At 35.1% G+C, this 16,942-nt stretch overlaps 3 protein-coding genes and 1 long non-coding RNA gene across 4 annotated transcripts; 1 reads left to right on the forward strand and 3 right to left on the reverse strand.

Moving 5' to 3' along the window:
- Positions 1–256: 256 nt before the first annotated feature.
- Positions 257–715, reverse strand: LOC6648700 (calmodulin-3). Its single transcript, XM_002071483.3, has one exon. The coding sequence runs from the start codon at positions 713–715 to the stop codon at positions 257–259; it is 459 nt and encodes a 152-aa protein (XP_002071519.1).
- A 4,508-nt stretch (positions 716–5,223) lies between these two features.
- On the forward strand, positions 5,224–5,652 carry LOC111519266. The gene is made up of 3 exons (XR_002724295.1): positions 5,224–5,289; positions 5,360–5,477; positions 5,539–5,652. It is a non-coding gene; the product is annotated as an uncharacterized LOC111519266 (long non-coding RNA).
- A 244-nt stretch (positions 5,653–5,896) lies between these two features.
- LOC124460426 (TBC1 domain family member 5 homolog B-like) lies at positions 5,897–6,584 on the reverse strand. Its single transcript, XM_047011152.1, has 2 exons — positions 6,051–6,584; positions 5,897–5,920 (listed from the first exon to the last, which is right to left on the reverse strand). The coding sequence occupies exons 1-2, from the start codon at positions 6,582–6,584 to the stop codon at positions 5,897–5,899; spliced, it is 558 nt and encodes a 185-aa protein (XP_046867108.1).
- Positions 6,585–9,713: 3,129 nt separating this feature from the next.
- On the reverse strand, positions 9,714–11,601 carry LOC6648701 (innexin inx5). The gene is made up of 2 exons (XM_002071484.4): positions 10,432–11,601; positions 9,714–10,340 (listed from the first exon to the last, which is right to left on the reverse strand). The coding sequence occupies exons 1-2, from the start codon at positions 11,155–11,157 to the stop codon at positions 9,816–9,818; spliced, it is 1,251 nt and encodes a 416-aa protein (XP_002071520.2). The 5' UTR covers positions 11,158–11,601; the 3' UTR covers positions 9,714–9,815.
- Positions 11,602–16,942: the final 5,341 nt, after the last annotated feature.

Below are 16,942 nucleotides of genomic sequence, written 5' to 3' on the forward strand. Positions count from 1 at the left end.
TTTGGGAGTGTTTCACTTTGTTTTTAGTTTTCTAGGGTTTTCGAACTGACGCCGAATGTGGAATGTGGGCGTGGGCCAGTTAGAAAATAGGGAGAAACCCCAAAGAAAAAAAAAAAGAGTTACCTCTGAATGACTCTTGTTACTTTAATAATTTTTAGATGAATGTGGGTTACAATTTGGAAAATATGTTCATACATTTAGGCGAAGAGAGCAACTCTTGGGTTCACTCTCTCTTTCTCTCTTTTTGCCATCTCTTTTAGATTGTACTATATTTGCTAAACATGCGTAGCAACTCATCATAGCTCAAACGTCCATCTCCATCGGTATCGGCCTCTTTCATCATTTCATTAATAATGGCCACATCTATCTCCTCGCCTAGAGTCCTCGTCAGAGCCTGACGCAGTTCCTCTTTATTCAAACAACCATCCTTATCCTTATCGAAAATTTTGACAAACTTCTTTAGCTGTTCCTCACGTTCGGCCATTAGCATCACACGACAGAAACTATTGAAATCGATTTGGAATTGCCCATTGTTCTGCAATTGGCCATTCTCATCAACAGCATTGATCATTTCCTTAAGTTCAATCTCGGTGACTGGATGACCCAACTCGACCATCAAATCTCTCAATTTCTTAATGGTCAATAAGCCCGAATCCGTTAAGATGGTATAGACTTCCTTCAGTTCAGCAATTAGTACTTTTTTATTGTGCTCCATTTTTTAGAAAAGTTGTCAACTTTTTTCAGAATTATTGTAGAAATTTTGCGAGGAAAACAAAATAGATCAAAAACTATTGAGCAATAAACAACAACTGAATATTTCTCTGTTTCGAGACAACTGAACTAAAATTGATTCTGGCATCAGCTACTGAGATTTCTATAAAACACCAAAGCAAAAATTGGCATTCGGAAAGCAATGAAATATTGATTGGAAACTATATGCTTTTAATGAAAAACTAAGTTTTTGGTTTTTGGTTTTTTAAAATTACAATTCAAATTCAGAAAATATCAGAAAATTTTGGAGCCATTAGATTACGTAATCCACTGGTGGATCCTTGGGGGTGAATTGAGATAAAACTTTCCCCATAAAACGGGATTAAACCTTTGAAAGTGTTCTAATTTTTTAAATAAAAATAACAAATTTTCCTTACTAAAATTGTGAGCTTGATTGGCCACTGCATGATCTATGTATATAATTTACTTAATTTATGGCGGTTGGAGATTAAACTTGGCTTCAGACAAGTCTCTCCAAAAACAAGGCTAAGGTCAATAGTTTGCAACTTTTCATTCTTTGGATGAAAACGGAAATTGCTATTTAAATTATTTCCAAAACTTGTTTTACCCATAGATGTAATTTTATTACAGTTTATCTTCTTTCTAGCACTAACAATTTTTTTTTTTGACAACTTTACTCATTCATTTTATTGCATTCCAAAATATTTACCCAATTTTGAGTTTGGTTTTTTGTTAATCCAAATTTTGCCTACTTTTAGGCATGGCTCAAGCTTAGAATGAGGCATGAGCTAGACTTACGCCTTTGAGGCATGTGTTTTTGTAGCAAAACGCTTTTGATTCAGTCTAATCTCATTGTCAATTGATTTGAAAAATACCCATCAAGTGGTAATGAATCATCAGACGCCAAAGTACTAAAGGAAAGACTGATTATTCATATTTTACACGAAATGAGACACTTGGAACGAGGTTTGACTTTCGATAATAATTTTTCCCCAAGTCGAGTGCTATCAGTCTTTGCATAACACATACCACACGAATACATCATATAATTATATAGACTGCATACACTTTTTTTTTTGGTTTCCAAGTAAATTGAAATAACTTTCGAAACTAAGAAAAAAAACAACAACAATGCGCAAAAAAACACAGAACAAAACAAATGGCTTAACAATATATTTTGTAATTATTTGTTTGCTGATAAGCCCAGCTCAATGGTTTTATATTTTTAAATAATTTTTTGTCGTTTCGCTTCGAAGTCGAAAGCGCCAGCCACCGAACGCGACACGTTCGTCAATTTAACAGAACATCAACTGAAATTGAACTCAAGATGCTGGCGAATGTTTTTCCATTCTTGGGTGGTTCGCTCGGTCGGTCGGTCGGTTGGTCGGTGTATTCCCGCTGTCGACGCAAACGTCGCTTGTGCCGACCCGGAGCCAGGCCAGGCCGGGCCGGGCCGGGCTGTGCCGGACTGGGACGCGCGGTCTCTGTCACCCCCATGAAAAGTACACTGTCCAACACAACGAGAGAACTGCTTACAAGTGATCACTGATGATGGAGCATATCAAAGGCAAGTATTTTAATTCCCATTTCGATATTTTATTGTCAATTTTCTTAAATTTGTTGCATAGTGTAGGCAAAAGATCATTATAGAATGAGGGGTGATGCGGTGGGAGGCGCAGACAAGCAAAAGCCCAGAAGCACATCAATATGCAATCGTAACATGGGCAACATGTGGCTGTAAATAGGTCTTTCTCTCTCTCTCTCCCTCTCTCTCTCTCTCTCTCTCTCTGTCTCCCAGTTTCTCTACAGTTGACGGGTGCCGGGCTAATTCTGGGGCGTGGCAGTGAGAAAAGACGCTTTTTATGCTAAACATATCAAATGGTGGCAGTTGGCAATTTAAATTAGTTAAATTTAAATGATAGGGGGAAATGCAACTCTGACTGATATCAATTCGTAAATCGACATAAATATCTGGTAGATCGGTTCAGAGAACAGAGAAGACTCTCTTCAGTGGCCAAATGAAATGCAGCTGCCATTTTGGACAGGGTTGAGAAAAAAAAGTGAGTTTGAAATGGCGTGGGGAAGGGGCGAAAAGATACGGAATGCAATTGCTGAGGGGGGCGGAAACAAAACGCATTGCATTTGCTTTTCGCGTTCTGTTTGTGCTTTTGCCTTCGGTTTTGGATTAATATGTCGGGGTGTTGGTTTCTTTTTTCATCTTCTTCTTCTCCCTCTCCCTCTCTCTCTCTCTCTCTCCCTCTCTCTCTGTTGGCATCTCGCTTGGTCGCTTGATCTTTGAACTAAATTAATTAAGCACAATGAACGCAATTGTTGTTGGTGGCAAAGAATATAGCGGCTGGCAGGCAGTCGAACAGAGAGTCCGATCAAATGTATCCAACAGATACATCACTGAACAAATGCATGCAACTTTAGTTTTCTGTGTGTGTGTGTGTGTGTGTGTGTGTGTGTTGCACTTGCAAAATATGGCAAATATTAATAAGACTTTCAGTTTTAGTTGGGAATAAAGTCCCAAAAGAGAAGTTATCAGAATTGCTTGGTTCATTTGTAGTCAATTCTATTATATATTCAAATAATTCTTGATAATTCATCTTAGTTGCCTTGTAAATTATTTCAATTCAACATTTTCGGTTGTAATTTTTGGCTTATACGCCGATATTCGTATATCAAATCATTAACGATCAAAAAACTATATACTATAAACTATATAAAGTGGATTTGATTGGTTCTTTTCAATGGATCTTTCTTCAAATTTAAAGGGTATTCAAAGATCAGCCTTAAATAAATGGCTCTTGCCCTTTTTTTTGTTAATTAACCAAAAGCAACAGCAGTTTCAAAGTAAATTGTGAAGAAATTAATAGCTTTTTTTTGTCAATTGATTATACTTATGATTCATGGTGTTATTTCTAAATGTTTTTAAGTTTGACTAAATTAAACACAAAATCATAGCAAAGAAATCAAAAGAAAGGTAATGGTTAGAGAATTTATTCAAAAGAATTTTTGAAATAACTTGGAATCTCTATTGGTATATAGAGGAACATATTTTATGTCAACTTGAAATAATTTTCAAGTGGTTAATAAACACACACACACACACACACACTTGATGTCAACTCAAGAGTCAATCAGTTGGCTACTTTGCGGTGCATTAGTAAAGAAAATTGTCGACAGAAGAAGAAAAACACAAGAAAAGAGAAATTTTCTTGTTGCTGTTGTCGGTCTAATCATGGCAACTGAAATGGGAATAATGCATACGATTGTATGCAACTGAGTAACTAAGTGTTTGTGTGTGTGTGTATGTGTGCATTTTGATGACAAAATTGTTTTTACACAAAACGTCAAGTCAACGAACCTACGAACAACTGATAAAAAAAAATAAAGTCAATCCCCAAGCCATGCCAAGATAGAAAGATGGAATAAGAGAGACTGAGATATAGACGGACAGTAAGAGAGAAGCAAATATGTGTGTAATCCAATTGCGGGCGGCAATTTTAACCTACTTTTTGCCTTTTGATTTGCCAAGGCGAAAAATCGCGCCTAAGCCGCACTCAAAACGCGTGCACAACGATTAGTCACACGACAAACTTAATGCGACAAGACGAATCAAAAAGAAACTTCACAGGGCCGAATTTGCAGAAATTAAGCAAATTGAACGACAATTTGTATACCCTTGCAAATATTTATGGAATTGATTGGCATAAGACCGAACAGAAGGGTTTCTGTTTATGGCTCAAAGTTATCTAAGTAGGTCCATAGTAAAAGAATTTGATCTGTATTCCATCAAGCGTATAAAGTTTGTTAACAAAAAACTTGTAATTCCCTGGGATTTCATGGAAAAAACGGCATTTGAAATTATATCCTTACACACATATGTTATCGACCTCGAGCTGCCAAACCAAAGGTTTGATATCAATCCGAAAGATAGCAAAAACCAATAAAGAATTTACTATATACATAGGTAAGTCTCTTGGGTATACCTGTTTGATCCCGACTATTTTTTTTTTTTTTGATCTAAAAGCTTAATGAAAACCAAAATGAGTATACCCAACCACATTTGAAAGGGTGCAACAAGCGAAACACGCAATGTGCAAGAAGCATGCGCAATGCACTTTATGCCATTGCATCAGTGCACATGACGGTGTGTGGTGAATGGGAGGGCCAAAAGATTAATGGGCGGGGAAGGCGGAGGTCTATGGAGGGAATGAGCACACAATGAAATCCTCTGTGCTCGGTTGACTGCCACTGTTGTTGTTGTTGTTGGACCCTTTTGCAATAGATGTGCATATTGTTTTATTATTACTCATGTTTTAAACTAATTTGAAGTTGAAATTTTTAAGAAATACTTATTAAAACTCTATGCTACAACAATACTCTATAGCAGAGTCTATGTGTAATAGCTTAAGACATTTGGAAGACAATTGAAACTACAATTTCAAACTAAGAAATCAATATACATATGACAAATATTTCATTAGGTATAGCTACAAATCACTTTCACTCATACACACATACAAATACGTTATATGGAGAGAAGCTAAGGTAGGTGTTCCTACATACCAACTTTTACACAATGAGCTATGCAAATTTATTTGTATTTCTTTCTTTTAAGAAAACAATGGCCTTAATAAAACACATTCAACAATATTGTATTAACGAAACAACAAAACCAGTTTAGAAGCGAAACCAATTTGTGGTGAAATCTTTCGTCTTTGTAAGAGAAGCGAATGGTTAGTATCTAATTTTTAAAATCTTTGGCAATTCCTCTAAATATATTTTGTTTGTTGAAAGATTTCAGTTCAAAGAACCAAAAGCCACGAGTTACCCCATGGAGACGACACTTAAACATAGTTACCGATTAATTCTTAAATTGGGTGCTTCATAAATACATATGTTTATATTTTATGACTTTAATGTGTTATAATTCTGATAAAGTCTTTCAGGCAATAATTGGCCTGAAGAGGGTTATATTTAAGGTCTTTTAAGTTTAAAGTTCTTTAAGACATGGGGAAAACATCTTTTACAAATTTACGTAATACTTGAACGTCCTTTGAAAATATTTTCGACTCCATTAAACGACTTGGAGAACATTTCTTGAGTAAATTGTGCAATTTTCTCAATGAATGCAAATTTAAAATTAACAGACTATTCAGTAGGGAGCTTTAACATTGTTCTGTTAAACCAACAAATGTAAAGCGTGTTAACAGTGGCAACCATTTGCAACTTTTGCAGAGTTGCCGATTGGTCCTTTTTAAAGAAAATTGTTTGTTTTTGGTTAAAGGATAAGAAAAAATGTAACTTACCCTTAGATTAGTTTGGCCATTATGAAGTGCCATGCCGAGGCTCAGATTCTGCATTGAGCTGGCACGAAGTTTGGCAACATTTTTACTCTCAACATCCGCCGAAGAGATGGAAAGAGATGGAGATGGTGTAAGATCCTTTGATGTTGGTGTTGTTGTGACAATTGTTGGTGTTGCATTTGGTTTTGTGACTGATATTAATGTTACCGTTATTCCAGTATTTTTTAAATTATTTATATTATCCAATTGCACAGGTGTTGTTGTTGTTGTTGGTGTTGTTGATATTTGTGATGTTGCTGGTATATCAAATGTTGCCGATGATGATGTTGCCGATGCTGGCGCTGATGATGATGATGATGATGACGATAATTGGCATTGGCTGCCATTATTGTTGTTGTTGTTATTATTATTTATTGTATTGCTGATGTTCACATTATGGCTTGGATTGTTTGTACTTTTGGCATTGGCATAGAACACCTGTGAGATGCTGCGAAATATGGTGCGATAGCCCCTCTTATGCTCCGCATCGCCAGCCATGACTGAATATGTTATATATAAACAAACACACGTACACACGCAAACACTTAAGAAAAAAAACACAATAATTACACTTTAGTTTTGTTTTGTTTTATTTTGCTTGTTTGTTATTTTGTTCTTCTTTATAATCTTCACATAACACTGGAAAACAAAGAGTAAGAAAACCGAAGAATAAAATATTGGCCAAATTGCAACAAAAATTTCAAATGGTTTCTTCTTATCGCAAATGCAAAATGGTAACCAATAAACGTTAACACAATCAATATAGTGTCGACCTACTGAACGTTAGTAGAGGGGGTGTGGCTGCGGGAACGATCTGTATATATATTTTACGACCTATATGTACCTATAACTATATGTACCTATATGTATTGGACGTATATACAAGAATTTCCGCACTCAGCAGGCGGCCCCACTGGCAACCGCAACGGCGACAACCAACTAAAACGCTCTGAAGAGCGCAACTAAACACCGAGGCGCCAGTGTCAGCAGCAGCAGCAGCAACGGCAACAACAGCAACAACAAACTGAATTGAGTTGTTGTCGTAATCGCTGTTGTTGTTTTATTTTGCTTTTTGGTTTTGGTTGTTGTTTTTGTGGTTTTTTTTTATGGCCACGTTGTTGTTTTAGAGGGCTTCTAGCCTGCACAGTGACACAATGGCATACGAAAGTGTTGAGCAAAAGATTTTGTGGTAAATTAAATAAAATATAAACAGCTTAACACAGTTTGGAAATCCTTTTTTAAAAGGATGTTCGCCGTATCAAAATTTGCTTATCTAACTTTGCAAGAGCGTTGCCAGAATCCAAATTAAAGGGGTAAGCTTCTTACCCCTGCCAATAACTCAAAAATATTTAAAGTGTTCGTGTGTTAATTTTAAAATAACTTGGATATGATTATAAAACAATTCACAATTCGCTATAGGATATTCGAAATTTCCAGAAAAACATATGATGTCATATAAGATATTTGACATGATTTAATTGGAATAAATTCCAGATGGTTGAAGAACAAAATTTCTTAAGTTTTTGTTTTATAAATTCATTTATAAAACAAATTCATTTCAGTTTTATTTTACCTTTGGTTGAGGAATTCAGAAATCTTGTTTCCAAAAAGGCTGCCCCCTTATTGAATTCTGGCTACTCCCTTGATAAATTCCAAGATTCAAATGCAAACTATTATCAATTATAATTCTCTTTAACTCAAAGAAGAAGTTAAGAAAGGGAACAATTAATGTTACTTAAAGTCTCTTTTAAAAATTTAACTAAAATACTTTAAGCCTACTATAGTTTCAATTGATTTTTATTTAATAAATGTTTACCGACTTAAGAATTTGTTTTCGAACCACTGTAGTCCCATGTTACTGTTTTACACTTTTGTGGGTTATTTCTTTTATCAATATGCCTACACGAGGTGTTGGTCGCTGTTCTAGCGTACCGTATCATATCGAGAGACTTCTCTATCTAGCGTGTGTGTGTGTGTGTGTGTGGGAGTGTAAGTGCGTGGAGGTGTATATGTTTTTGTTTGTAAAGATTGGTGGGCTAGCAAAAGACTCTTCAAATTTTCATATTACTCATACTTAAAGTGTCTGAAAAATACCCAATCGACTCGAAAAAACCGCCTCTCAACGATGACAACAAATTGCAATTGCAATGTATTTATATTAAATTTTTTATTATTATTTTGTTTTGTTCTTCTTCTTTTTTTATGCAAATCCGCTGTCGCGGCACGTACGCGTTTTAATTGAATGCCACAGCGAGAATCAACAAAATTAAAAAGCGAGGGAAGACAACAAAACAAAAAGCAAAAAAAAGGAAACCGATTTTGCAGACACAAACAGCCACAACACGATGGCTTCTCGGTTGTCACACGACTAACCGACTAAGCACAGACCCAACCAAAATCCAAAAAAAAAAAAACCAAAATCAAAACCCAAAAACCGAGAGAAAAAAAAATAAATAAATAAAAACCAAAACACAAAACACCATGAAAACAATACAAACAAAATTCAAAATAGAAATAGATGTAACCTAAAGCTAAAGAAAGACACCGGCCGCACCTTTTAGCCAACTAACCAGCCAACCGTCGACACTAACAACAACTCCAACAAGCCCATCAACAAACCAGCCAACAACAACAACAACAACAACCGTTACCTGCTGAACACCCCCGCCCCCGCACCCTGCCCAACCCCCATCAACGTCTCTTAGCCTTAGCCGCATCGATTAAAAATGTAATCATCAACAGTTAACCGTTTGCTCGACTCTTTAGTTACCCATTTTAGTTTACACCCACTTAAATTTCAACACTAACAACATAAAGTGTGCATACCCCCAACAAGAGTACCCTGTATAAGCCACACGAATGACTTCTGAATAATATTTACATTTATTCGTAAGACTGTGTGTGTGTGTGTGTGTCTGTGTTGTGACTGAGTTTCATTTGGATACAACCAAAAAAAGCAAGTTACATTCGCTCGTTAACGTGCGCAAAACAATGATCAAAAACACTTTGAGCAACACGCGGGAGGTCCCAAAGAATAAGGCAAAGAGACTACTAACATATGACGAAATTATGGCCGCAACTAACTTTAGTTAGTGGGCATAACAATGCCAACTAAAATGGCAAAGAGCTATCATCGAAAACTAGCTCAATCCACACAAGAGAAAATGCCTTAGGATCGATTTAAAGCTTTATAAGAACATAAATCCAATCACAATTCAATCCAATTGAAATGTTATTAAAAGTTTATTAGAACATAAAGCATATTTTCCCACTCACTAAAAACTTCTCGCCATGACCTACTTTCTTTTTGGTGGTTGTAAATAACAAATGTAGTGTTCAGATATTGATATCCTGTCTATCTTGCAAAAAGGTTTAAAATGTTGAGATCGTTAATCAGGTTGGTTTTATATGCTTTTGGTTTATCCCCAACGATTATTCTTTATAGTTTTGAATGACTTTAACTAATTTGAAACCCAATCAAACGATGATACAATGCTCAGTTGATTTGAATGGCTAACAGAGAATATGTTTGCATTGTTGCGACAATATATTTCATTTATGTATTATACAAAAATGCATCCACAAAAAATATATATATGTATATACACTTGTATCGTATTAAAAATGACAACAACAATCAAAAATTGGTCGACATGATCAGCAGCAGCAGCAGCAACTGCTTCAAAATGGGCACAGGATGGACACGAACATCAGGTCAGGATGTTTAATTTAGGCAGCACTCTCCAGTATGCTTATCGACGAGGATGTACGCAGCTCACACAGCTCCTGCATCAGATCACGAAAGAGCATCGGATTCACATTCACACTGACCTTCATTAGGAGAAACCAATCGCCAATGGTTAGATCCCTGAGAGCTCGTTGGATATGCCGTTTGGGCATAAAACGCAATTGACTGCGAATCATTTGCTCACGCACACTCTTGCTCAGCATCATGGCCAGGCGACAGAGTAGATTGAGGCCCGACATGATGGCCATCAGCAGGAACCAACACCAAAGGAATACAAATATCTTCTCATTGAGTATATTCAATGGTAGAATACATAGATTATCCATAATGCTTGCAGTGCCACTTGAACCAAATTTGAGTACCTCACATTTGGCAATTTTGGGAAAGACCCGAGACGATACACGATTCCAGCGTTCCCAATCATAAAAAGGTATTGTGGTCATGGCATGTAAATATTTTGACCAAAATCCATTCAAAAAGACTTCCAAGACGACAATATTCATAACCTAGAACCATAAAAAAGGACAAAGAATTTCGGTAAATCAACAATAAAAGCCATTAACCGATACCTAATTTCATGGCTTTCATTCTACTCACACTGATGAGAAAATTGAGCAGCTCACAGAAGACATATTTGGCCATGTAACAGAAATGCATATCCTCATAGTCGGTGGTGAAATATTTGACCAGAAGCCTCAGTCGGGTGTTGTAGGTCTCCTCGGAGAGCAAAGCCTCACCCACCTCAGAGCAGAGTTGCTTAAGACGTTGTCCTTCCCATACCTTCCACAGACATGAGGGGAAATAGAAAATAAACGATTGAAATAGCAGCAATATGATGACCCATTGATAGTAACGTAAGTATTCACGTTCCGTTTGGCCCCGCACTTCGGGGCCAACACCCTCGGCAATTGTCATGGCTCGGGCATAGGCTTCAGTTTGTTCGATTAGTCGTCGATAGGAGTGACGTGTGTTTGCTCCTCTTAGAAATGAAAATCTGCTTGATTTGGTTGTTGTTGTTGTCGTTGTTGTTGTTGTGTCCGCAGACATTGAGATTGGCAATTGCAACGTATCACTTTCACCATAATCCTCCAGCTTAAGTATATATGTGCCCATGGTCCAGCAATACGATTGAATATAATTGATATTCTTCTCCTCGCTAATGCATTGAATTGGATCACCGAAATACTGACGCGCCGATAGCAACAACGAACAAGTCAACAGAATCACAACGGTGCATTTCGAATGGATGGTGAAGCAGGCATCGTAGATCCGTATAGATTTGAATTGTAAATATTTCGATAAGGGCTTCACCGCCGAATACATTTCGCGAGCCTCCGGAAAGAGCTTCTCGAGAGCTCTTTCCAATTCTTTTTCTTGTTGCTACTCTGTCGGATTAATGGCTTTTCAATTATTATTTTCGTCCTGTGCTTGAACTTTGTATTCAATTGTCGTCGATGGATCGGCTTATGAAGGCTAATTTTAATGCTCTTTCTGCTGCTTGGGCTGAACTGATGCTGATGCTGATGATGATGATGATTATTATATCCAACACATATAATTATACCGTAATATTGATCGTCACTGGGTTTTACATAATAGTTTTCCTTTATCCGTGCCGTCATCATTAACTACTATTCATTTATCCCCATTTCCCCCCGTTTCTCTTCACGTGACCGGAATTAAATGTTTTTCTCAATTACAAATTTATTAATTTACAGTGTTTCTATTAGATTATTTCTGGGTGTTAATTTTTCTTTGACATAAAACTAAAAACTATTAATTGTCACATTTTTTTCGATATTTTTTTCCTGTTACTTGTAGAAAAGGCAAAAGTTATTATTTCACATGGAAACTTACTATTATTTGCAATGAAAATGATTGAAATTGGTAATTTCAAACTAAATTTAAACTATAAATACTTTGGAAGGATAGCAAAGCCATTAAATTAACTTCTTAGTGATGAAACTTACGTTTTAAGTGATATCTGGAAATCGGAATCGCTATCGGTAGGCAATTTCATTGCATACTCTTGGGCAGAGGCAATAATATCATACTTCATATCAATATTTCACAAGAAAAATTAAAATTAATAAAAAGTTCAAAGTAAAATTTCACTCCAATTTGTATATATGTACATACAATTAGCTAAAGCTGTTATTTGTATAGCATAATTAAAAATGTTTCATTTGAATTGCCCTGAGGACGATTACCTAAGATAGTAAACGAAAAATGTTTATTAAAAAATGCAACTAAAACTTCAAAATAAAAGTAATCAAAATCAGTCATTACAATGCGGTCTGCATCAGTTGGTGGTGAATTGAAATGTATGTAAAAAATCAAATCATAAACAATTTTAAATTGAATTGAACAATTTGAGAAAAAATTAATATTACATATCTTTGTATGAGCCTACTGAACTCTTAGTTCTTATAGCTTTATTCTGTGATTTATCTAGATTTCAAACATGAAATATATACATGTATATATGTATTTACCTAAAAATATCCTTTATTCGTTTAATGAGATTTAAGCTACATTTTTAGCTTTTTGATTAATTTGTGTGGCATACTTTTAGGCAGACGAAACCCATTATAAAGAAAGACAACGATTCTGTTTTTTGTTCTACATAATTTTAATGTTTATCTTCATTATCGATAGCTTATGACTATAATTCTCATGACATTTGTCTTCAGCCTTCATAGTTGTGGAATGTATTCTGATGTGCTCCTCTAGTCCAAGTTCAAGAAACCAATTATTGAGGGAATCTGTAACAAAAAACAAACAAAACAAAAAACAGAAAAGTATTAAAATAAGGCGCAAAATAATAATATTTGTTTGATATTAATATTCCTGACTAGACCATGAAATAGAATAAGCTTTAATAATACACATATCAGGTTTTGGATTTCCAAGAATCCGGTTTCCAAACATTCAGGTGACTAGCACCTGTTGATATCATCAGGTAGAAAATGTACAAATGATAAGTATGAAAACACAAACAAATCCCAGCTAGGTGTTCCCTGAACATGACCTCCTCCAATGCTATTCATTGTGAGCAACAACAACAACAGCAACAACAAAAAAACACGTCACGATCTGTGAAGCAGTTCGCTGCCAAGGCACGCACATTTATTTGGGCCCCGACTTTGGTATACCCTGAGTGGGGTAACTTCAATCAATATGGGTAACCATCTAATATACCCATTTTTTGGGCATGGTCAAGAGGTATGCCATAGCGAATCATAAGAGCACAAGCGGTAACAAGCAGATCATGCGAAGAGCGCCTAATTGAGCATTAAAACTTGTTTGTTATTGTCTTTTTGTTTTTGGCATACTCTCAATTGGTTAACATCTTCGACTACAAATAACTTTATCTGTATATAAAAACAAAACATCAGTCAAAGTGTTAACTCTTGAAGGGTATAGAAAATTCGGCATAAACATTAAGTGAGCTCTTGCGGTTTTATGCCACTCATTTGTGATGAACTTAAAATTAAATATGTATATAATTTTATTTGATAAATTTTTTTTCTTCAATTTTGGTGTCTCTTGAAATATGCGGAAGTCAAATAAAAAAATTGTACAAAAAATTATGGAAAGAAATAAAAATTAATAAAAAACCACAGCTTATACCCACAACACAGAAACTGAGGGATAGAGTGACAAAGGAACAGAGAAGTGTAAAAAGGGTATAATAAAATTAACTAAAATCTACAGGCCACATACTGTCTATCTAAGGGCTCTCTAAGCCATTTAAATTCTGTTTTATTTTTCTTTTTATTTTTTGAGTTGTTGCTTTACTCCGCCGTAATCATCGACATGTTCCGCAACGTTGAACACAATTGTAATTCAGATACTTTGACTCACTCAAAACATAGATACAAATTAAAAGAACCAAAAGAGTTATCTAACTTTTGAACAGGTCAACGTTTTGTATACCCTTTGATCAGTGTCTGTCTCTCTCTCTCTCTCTCTCTCTCTCGCTCACACACAATGACTTCTAATCTGCTAGTTTAGTTATAACCTTTCAGCAAAAATAGCTTTTTGCCACGATATTCTGAAGAGATTCTTTGTCAGATACGCGCCACTGAATTATAAAAATAAAAAACCAAAAAAAAAAGAAGAAAAAAAACCCAATTGCTGATTATTTATTATTGTTTATGGCAAAGCGTTTTGTCCATGTCGGCCAGAGAATTTCAAGCACAATCAATCTCTTATTTTGCCGCCCCTATTTAAAAGGTATATTGACCTCACAATTATATACCCAGTAGGTAAATGCAATTTATACATAAATTCATTTCTAGTAGCAACAAATATGTTTGAGATAAGCTCTGAATGTTTGTTTTAGAGGGTATCACCAAGTCAGTGTTTTGGAATTGAGTTTTACTTTTATTTTAGGGTATGACACATTTGGTCATTTACCATAGATTAACCACAGCAAAAGGTATATATAGGAAAGGGGACAAACATTTTTAATTAACATTCGCAATTAATTTTATGAACCGGTCTTTTTATTTTTGAACATTTTACGTCGAACATAGTTAGATTGTCGTTTTCGGTATTAAAATCTAGATAAAATAATATTATTAATGAGAACATAAAGACGCCCAAACAAAGTTTATTTATCAATCTTTTTGTAATTTCAAAGTTTCAAAACTTAGTCAAGAACATAGAGAACTATTGATGGAAAATTTATCTTAATTAGTTCCTAATTATAATGACCTACAAAAATTATTCAACTGTCAACTGGGAGTCATTGAAATGAATGAACAAAATTAACTTATATAGAGCGATATGATCCAACAAAAATGTATTTTGAATACTTCTACTAATGCATTGACTTTTTAACCTTAACCTTAAACTTTAAATGAAAAACTACTTCCGACTTGAGCATATACAAAACTTATTTGAATATGAATATCGAGAGAGGGCAATGTCAAACCTTTCTAACCAGTTTTCAATTTTTGGCCCCAAACTCCAAAATTGGTCTCAAGGCACATAAAACAAAAAGCAATAAAAAAAAAAGCTTAAGTGCTTCCGCTTTTATTTTCAGCATAAACAATAAATAACAAATAAAACAAAATCAAAACGTTATGAAACCCCAAGGGAAGTAATCCAAAACGAAGTTTGTTTACCCTAACAGTATATAGAGCAATTCTTTAATATGATGCTAAGGCAATCAGACTATTCAACTTCTATTAAATGATTTATAATAACACCCTTAATGGAATTTCACTTCGCTTACTGAATGCCAAATTAGTTAAAAACGCCAAAAAAAAAAGCAATAACAATCAATGTTAATTTTCACTCTGAATGTTCTAATTAACAGGCACGTGATAAAAAAAAAAAAATACAACATAACAAATTGAAATTAATAGCTTCTTGACACTTACCTTGGTAACAATATCATCATCGGGTTGCTCTTGAGGGGGCGACATTTTTATTCCACAATATATATGAGATGCTTTAAGCAATTAGACTTCAATAATAATAATAACAAAAACAAAAAACAAGAACAAAAAAAAACAGCCAAGAGATAGAAAAGTGTGAGGGGAAGGTAAGGGAGGGGAGGCAACTAATTGCAAATAATGATGATTTGTACTAAAATGCCATAAATTGTCATCCTCTTTGGTTTAATTTATTTCCCTTTTTTTTAAGAAAATTCACAAAAAAATTCTATATATTTCTTGTGATAATGATGGGTAGTAAGTCGCGTACTCAAACAAGTAGAAGAATTGGTATATGTATATATATATACTTCTTGTTAAAAGTAATAACTTGTCTCTAGAAACGCGCTCGTTCTAACTGAACCGACTTGTGTGGGGTTTAGTTTTAAACTGACTTTAAACAACGACAAAGCCGACAACGTAACTTGGAGAGGGGCTCGATGAGTTTCAGAGTCAATCTGCTGAAATCATATGTACCCTATGATCACACAGAGTTGCTTCACTACCAACAACTAGTCAAGTTGATCTTCTTAACACAGATCTAACAATATTTTATCGACAATTAAATCCAGGAATTTGTTTTAAAATTAAATGCAAATGCTAAACTAAATGGGAACTTAGAGCCTTAAAGAATGCATTTGGAATATAATTTAAAGCAGATATGTGTAAGTTTCGATAACTAAGTTTGGCAATTATATTATCGATAACTTTTATGTTTTAGTTCTCCAAAGAGTAAGTTAGTTACTTTGATGCCACGGTATCTCGCAGTCGATCTCGTGCATTTAATGCTCATACTTGGCAAAAAACTGGTTCTGAATTCTGTTTCACATACACACACAAAGACACACACATAGACAACACATAGACAAAATTAGCACGCCCAAGTTTGGGTTGGTTGAATGGTTGGTCGTCTGGTCGTCCGGGTCTCAGGTTCTTTTTCCACATTGTGTATTATTATTTATCTTGGCTTATATTTTTGGGACGTCACCAAGATGAACTTGTTGCTTGAACTCCAACTCCAAAGCGAAGGTCGTCTTGAAGCTCTGACTCATTGACTCTGACTCTGAGAGCCATTTGAATTGCCATATTGAATGCATTCGGTGAGTTGTCATTGGCCATTACACACACTTGCACTTGCACTTACTGTTGGCCAGCATTTCAGCCCGTTTCGGTCTTATGCGCTTTGGTTAGATGTTGCCCTTGAGCCTCATGAAATGGTCGCTCTTAGGTCAATGGCTCGATTAACATATAATATATATATATTAAAGCCGTGGGCTATTAAAACTATAATTGCAACCAATTGACATCCAATATGCTAATGCTTTGTCCATAGAAATCTATCTTATATTTATATTTAAATTTTGCAATTCGTTTCGAATCGAATTTTCAAGTTAAGCTCCAAAATCTTGAGAAGGTCGTGAATGAATGTCGTCAATCATATGTAAATGCAATAAGACACACTTTGGGCCCACTTGATTTGCTATGATGATCTTTCTATTGTTAACTAAATAAAAGACTGTCTAGACTTTTCCATTTCCCATCAGTCAATCAACCTGCTATTAGTATATAAGTCTAATCTGTTTTACTAGTCTCCATGGTGTTTCTTTCAGTGTCGAATTAACTATTTAGCAGGATTAAAAAATTCACATTTTTGATCACTG

The sequence above is a fragment of the Drosophila willistoni genome (assembly GCF_018902025.1).
Source record: "Drosophila willistoni isolate 14030-0811.24 chromosome XL unlocalized genomic scaffold, UCI_dwil_1.1 Seg141, whole genome shotgun sequence".
In the NCBI taxonomy this organism is placed as follows: domain Eukaryota; kingdom Metazoa; phylum Arthropoda; class Insecta; order Diptera; family Drosophilidae; genus Drosophila; species Drosophila willistoni.

What these genes read in the sequence shown, in the direction of transcription:
- LOC6648701 (XM_002071484.4), bottom strand. Translation starts at nt 11,157, where the DNA reads ATGTATTCGGCGGTGAAGCCCTTATCGAAATATTTACAATTCAAATCT. An exon ending in TGCTCAATTTTCTCATCAGT is followed by an intron (nt 10,341 to 10,431) that starts GTGAGTAGAATG and finishes TTATGGTTCTAG; the next exon opens with GTTATGAATATTGTCGTCTT.
- LOC6648700 (XM_002071483.3), bottom strand. Translation starts at nt 715, where the DNA reads ATGGAGCACAATAAAAAAGTACTAATTGCTGAACTGAAGGAAGTCTAT.
- LOC124460426 (XM_047011152.1), bottom strand. Translation starts at nt 6,584, where the DNA reads ATGGCTGGCGATGCGGAGCATAAGAGGGGCTATCGCACCATATTTCGC. An exon ending in ATGGCCAAACTAATCTAAGG is followed by an intron (nt 5,921 to 6,050) that starts GTAAGTTACATT and finishes TTGGTTTAACAG; the next exon opens with AACAATGTTAAAGCTCCCTA.